General features: G+C 39.3%; 1 protein-coding gene across 2 annotated transcripts in view; it reads left to right on the top strand.

The window, feature by feature from the left end:
• The window catches only part of TXNRD1 (thioredoxin reductase 1), a 66,819-nt gene that overhangs the window by 35,483 nt on the left and 25,336 nt on the right, over positions 1-6,000 (top strand). For both annotated transcript variants that reach the window (XM_005861671.2, XM_005861673.2), the window contains exons 5-7: positions 2,834-2,976; positions 3,396-3,511; positions 4,896-5,121. In XM_005861671.2, coding sequence (XP_005861733.1) covers positions 2,834-2,976; positions 3,396-3,511; positions 4,896-5,121 — 485 coding nt within the window. The remainder of the gene's footprint in view (positions 1-2,833; positions 2,977-3,395; positions 3,512-4,895; positions 5,122-6,000) is intronic.

Here is a 6,000-nt window from a genome sequence, read left to right as displayed (position 1 = left end):
GGCCTGGCCCCCCCCACCCCCCCCCCCCCCCACCGACCTGGTTGCCCCACGCAGCCTGCTGTTCAGTTGTTTGGTCATCCTTGCCTGGTCGCCTGGTCGCCCCACGCAACCTGCTGTTTGGTCATCTGTCCGGTTGTTTCGGTTGTGACGGCCACTGGCTTTCTATATATTAGGATAATAAGCATTGGCTATTTTTTTATGTTGAATTTATTTCTAAATTATATAATAAGGAACTAATAAATGCACTGCAACGGGGGTAATAAAAGCCACTACAAGCATAGCCCACATCTGTGCAGCAAAAGCTCCCTGAATTTCATGGGAGTTTTAAAACTTAATTCAAGGTTTTTTTATTTGTCTATCCTTACAAAAATTATTTATCCAACCAATTTAAGTTTTGCCACTTTTGTGTTTCCTCCCCCTTTCCATATTTTAAAGTAGAAATATAGTTTTCTATTTTTGTACCTTACACCTCTTGTATTTGTCAGCCACAAAAGCAATCTCGGTCTTTGTAGTTAAATCCCTTCACTCTTCCCAAGTTGAAGCCTGGTGGTTTGCTTATTGTTATCTTCAGCTTTTCTCATTAAGCTGAAGCAGGCAGTGGCCTAGCTGTGAGAACCAGAGGTGGACTTTGTAGGAGTGGCCTATCAGGATCCACTGAGGGAGCAGTAATTACTCCCCTCCTTTTTGTGTTTAAAATGATTGTGGTAAAGAATCAGTGGATTTAGACAAATGTTTGTCATTAGATCTTAGAGGAAAAAGGAAACTTAGAGATGTAATTTTCAGATGAGAATCCCCTAGAGACTGCTGATTCATGTTCCTAACAGATAAAGCAAGAAGGCTTATTTTGCATTTTTCTTATAGAAACAGATCTAATTGTGTGTCCTTGAACAAAGAACAGTGCTCAGTTTTCTAGGAAGAGTCTTCTCTGACACTGAAAATAGTTTGGTGAGGGAGAACAGGGACACCTGAGTCTGCCCAGTGACAGGGGAGTGACACCTACGGGACGCAGCCTGTGATCTGACATTTCCCTGAAGCTCCAAATGGAGAATGTACAGAAAGCATCTAAGGCCTTAAAAAAAATTACTTGAGCTCCGTTATGTAAATTGGATGAATTGGTCCTTTCTGGAAGATTTATAGGCTTTGTATTTTCTAAGATTTCCCTATTTGAATTCTCCTATGCTTAAGAATTAAGCGTATCTTTAAAATATTAAATATTTGGAAAGCTTTAGAATCCCATTGTCAATACAAAGAAAGCAAGCTCATTGGTTTGCAATTGGGGGCTTGTAGTTTGGGATAGATTCTCCTACCACACACCTGTCTTTTTACATACACTGTCTGCGTTTGCCACTGGGTTAGTGTGTGGCCTTGGGCAGGCCATTTGTCCTTCTTGGGTTACAACTGGTAGACCAGGCCAGTGGAATTGGGAGGCCTAGGAGAAATGCTGGGGCCCTGCCGGCAGATGGGTGAGTGTGGGGATGTGGAGTATTCAAGTAATATTTGGGAATGCAGTGCATTTATTAGTTCCTTATTATACAATTTAGAAATTTTTATCCATTGAAGGTGGTGGATTTAGGCATTATCAGAAGACAGGGCAGCCCTGGAGAACTGGGGTTCAGGAATGTTATGACCAATAGTCCAACAAGGATCCAGTGACCACTACTAGTATGTAAAGTAGGAATTTGGGTTTTACAAGACCAGAAACTCAGTTCCCAGACTGGAATGCAAGGTCAGGACATAGGAGCAGCTAGAGTGCCCTGATGCTAAATCCCAAACTGGTGGGTGGAACTTTTAAAATCCTTCTGCCTGATCAAAATCACACTATAGAGATTGGGGATGGATGGTGGTTGGCTATCCCCTTATCAGAGGATGAAGGAGCTCTGGTAGAAAAGGGGGTTTGAGAAGTTTGGGAATCGGGGGATCTGACGGCAACAATGGAAGGCTGACTGAGATTGGATCCGGTCTAATCACTGAATTTGGATTTCTGTCATTGAAATAACAATTTGTTGGTGCTGTTATTTACTCTCAACTATGTCTTCTTTTAGAATATGGTATCTGCTATAGGATTAGTAGAGTATAGTTCACTTAGTAGTTCTACAACTGTAAAGTTTCAGAAGTGAATCTTCCCTTTAATCTAGTCCACTGTTTCTTCACGGGGGTGTTAATGGCATTGGCGTTAATGGCACTGGCACTTTGTTGGGCCAGATAGCTCCTAGTTGTAAGGAACTGTAGTGAAGGATGTTTAGCATTACTGGCCCTTGGGCATCCCTGAATCACTGTAACTAAGCCAAAATCACCACTAATAAAATGCTGGGGTTTGCTTAAATATCCTAGTTTTTTTTTTTTAAAAAAAAGAGAGGTAGCCTGGCCAGTGTTGCTCAGTGGTTGAGCATGGACCTATGAACCAGAAGGTCTTGGTTCAATCAGGGCACATACCTGGTTTTGTGGGCTTGATCCTAGTAGGGGGCCTGCAAGAGGCAGCCTATCAATGATTCTCTCTCATCATTGATGTTTCCCTCCCTCCCTCCCTCCCTCCCTTCCTCCCTCCCTCTCTTTCCCTCCCTCCCTTTCATTTCTAGATAAAGAAGAAAAAAGTTGAGAATGGTTATTTTAGTCTTAAGAATGTCCAGGAAGCCTTGCATTATTTAGTATTGTGGTAGTTTTCTAAAAAGGAAAGAATATTTGAAGATTAAAAGGTTGTTTATGGCTTGAAATGAAGGACTTGCCCTTTTCAACTAAAAGCTCTGCTCTTTGTATTCCATGTGAATAGTTACTGAGAAACGATCTTCGCCAGGCAGTTGAAAGGCTAAATGTTTTGTCTTATTTCCTTGTGCAGTTGGACATGACTGGGGGAAAATGACAGAAGCTGTGCAGAATCACATTGGCTCTCTGAACTGGGGCTACCGCGTGGCTCTGCGGGAGAAGAAAGTCACCTATGAGAATGCATATGGGCAGTTTGTGGGTCCTCATAGGATTAAGGTAATTGTGTGACAGCCTAAGTAGCTTCTTTTGGTTTGTGTTAAGCTTTGGTTGGAGGTAAGGGAGGAAAGGAGAAGGGGATCATCCTAATGAAAGTAATAGCACTGTGACCCAGAGTGTCCAGTGTGGTGATTTTGCCATCACATCTCCTTGTGGGGCTTTCTTCTGTGGTGTTGGAGAGAGTAAGAGAACTAGATTCAGGGCCACACCATCTGGATTTGAGTCATGGCTATGCCGTTTACTGGCATAGTGACCTTGAGCAAGTCCCTTAATTGCTCAGAGCCTTAATATCTCTTATGTATTACCAAATTTATATGAGGATCAAATTGGACAATGTGGTGAATGGCTTTTGTTAACTGTGAAGTTACAATTCTACGTCATGAGAACTATTAAAAACTGACATTTTGGTTCCTTTGTAGACAACGAATAACAAAGGCAAAGAAAAAATTTATTCAGCAGAGAGATTTCTCATTGCTACCGGTGAAAGGCCACGTTACTTAGGCATCCCTGGTGACAGAGAATACTGCATCAGCAGGTAAGGAAAAAATCGCAGGGAGAAAAGAAAAACCCATTGTGGATTTAGGCTTTTGCTTTAGTCTTAAAACCCATTTTGTCCATTTCCTGGAACTTAGTGGATTTTTTTTTTTTACCGTATTTTTGCCCAAAGGGGCAGGGATTTGGGAAAAAAGAGAAAGGAAAAATTATTTTAGATATGAGAATATTTTAAAAATTAAAAACTATAAACATTGGTCATCTTACCACCCAGAGTTTACATCACTAACATATAGATTGTATGCTTATATTGAAATTTATATATGTGTGAATATGTTTTATGAATGTATTTTATAAAACCAGATGGACAGTCACAAACATTTTGTGAAATGATACGTATGTGTATATGTATAGGATCGTCTGTTACCTTACCCTTTAACACTTGCAATGTGACACTGAAAGAATGAGAGGATGGCAGACCATTTAGATTTATCAAAGCCTGGTCCCTATTCTCTGTTCAATTCACTGTTCAAATGTTTGCAGTGTCGGTGTAGATGAATCTTCGAAATAAGTGAGTCAAGTAAGAAGGTTTTGCTAAGTGATTTATTTTTGTCCAAGTGATAATACTGGTGACATTGTTTTTCAGATGTTTTAAATTATCAAGACATTAAGATAGATTGTTGATAAACATGTCCTCTTGGATGCTTTTCCCCCAGTGTATCTGATTGTGTTATAGATTACTCTTTTTCAGGCCTTTTTTTTTTTTTTGGCGGGGCGGGGGGGTATGATTTATTTCCTCTGTGCTTCATATAGGGGCAGCTCTGATGGCAACTGTTGTCTTTGTTGTTTTGAATAGGCTCCCTTCTCAAAATTTAAAAAATTTATTTTCTAATGCTTATGTGATTTCACTCATATATTCAGTATTCTTCATTGAGCAAGAAGATTTTGTCAGATTTTACTTTTTATAATTGACGTTTACATACAAAAACTGTATGTTGGGTTTTTCCCCACTTTTGATAATTGGTATTCCAGATAAGAAGTACCAGACTTTCCACCTCAGGGAGAGCTGAGTGGTGGGATGAGGGTTTAGATTTTCAAATGTAGGATATTAAACACAGTAGTGAAGAATTGTTCCAGACAATTCAGAATCGGTTTCTTTGACTGTGAGTTGGACTGTGGTCAGAAGTTACATAGTTTGCTGTGTTTGGCCCCAGAATAGCTTGAGCTACTCCCCAAGCCACTGGGTGGCAACAAAGGGAGAGTCTAAGACCTTATAAAAACTTCTCATATTATGTATGTAGCTAATTAAATTTTTACATCTTAAAGGTGTCTCGCTCAGAAGAAAGTAAAAATATTTGCTTTGATTTGGTCATTATTCCCATGAACATTTTTTTATTTCTGCCTTTTTTTTACAAATCTCTTTTCAGTGATGATCTTTTCTCCTTACCTTACTGCCCGGGCAAGACCCTGGTGGTCGGAGCATCCTATGTCGCTTTAGAATGTGCTGGGTTTCTTGCTGGCATTGGTTTAGATGTCACTGTTATGGTACGATCCATTCTCCTTAGAGGATTTGACCAGGACATGGCCAACAAAATTGGTGAACACATGCAAGAACATGGTGTCAAGTTTATAAAACAATTTGTACCAATAAAGGTAAGTGGAGTTGCCTATAAGTTTGTTGGTTCTATACACATATTAAAAGTTTAGGAAATAGATTTCTATAGGTGATAGAAGCATCCTCTCAGAATTATAAACCATAAGGGGCACTGTAATTCCTCAATTGTGTGGTAGTGGTATGTAAACTTGTACCTACCTACCGCCTAAATAGCTTTGTTCTTATTTGCAGAATAATAATTTCTTCATTACCTTTGGTTCTCTTCTGTTTAATACTTCCCTTTATGCATTCCTTTATTATCTTTGGTCTGTTATACTTTGTTCCTTCATACATACCAGTGATTTAAATAAGAGTTCAAGACTAGGCAGATTTTAAAAAATTTCCCGTAAGACATTTCTCCTAGGTGTACAGTGTAGTCAATAGATGTGCTATACTATTCTGGCTTCCCTGAATACAATTACCTATTTTTGTTATATGGGGTGGCCTTTTTTGTTCATTTCATCTTCTCTTGAAAGGGCCGAACAATATGACAAGTTATATTGGGACTTGTTAACATTACCGTAGATGTTTGGTATGTAAGAGTGACAGAATCAAACACTTTGTGAATCTCAGATTAATAGTTTCCTTTAGTGCAGGTGAGGATGGAACTGTTTTGTTAAAGTTAAGGAATTTTAGCTGTTATTTTAAAAATTGCTTCGTGGGTTAACATAGTTTCATTGTGTGACCATGAATCTCATAGTGTTGATAGCACATGGAGTACTGGAGGTCAGAATGGCGTGGATTTAATACTGTTCTGCCAGTTTCTTGCCATATGACTTTGGGGGAATTACTTTACCTCTCAGAGCTTCAGTTTTGTTTTATAAAATTGGGATGATAATAGCACCTATCTCAGTTCTTGTGAAGATTGCAGTAGCTTA

This window comes from Myotis brandtii, unplaced genomic scaffold (genome assembly GCF_000412655.1).
Source record: "Myotis brandtii unplaced genomic scaffold, ASM41265v1 scaffold155, whole genome shotgun sequence".
Lineage (NCBI taxonomy): Eukaryota > Metazoa > Chordata > Mammalia > Chiroptera > Vespertilionidae > Myotis > Myotis brandtii.
The sequence above is the reverse complement of the archived record's forward strand: the minus strand, read 5'-3'. Positions and strand labels throughout refer to the sequence as shown.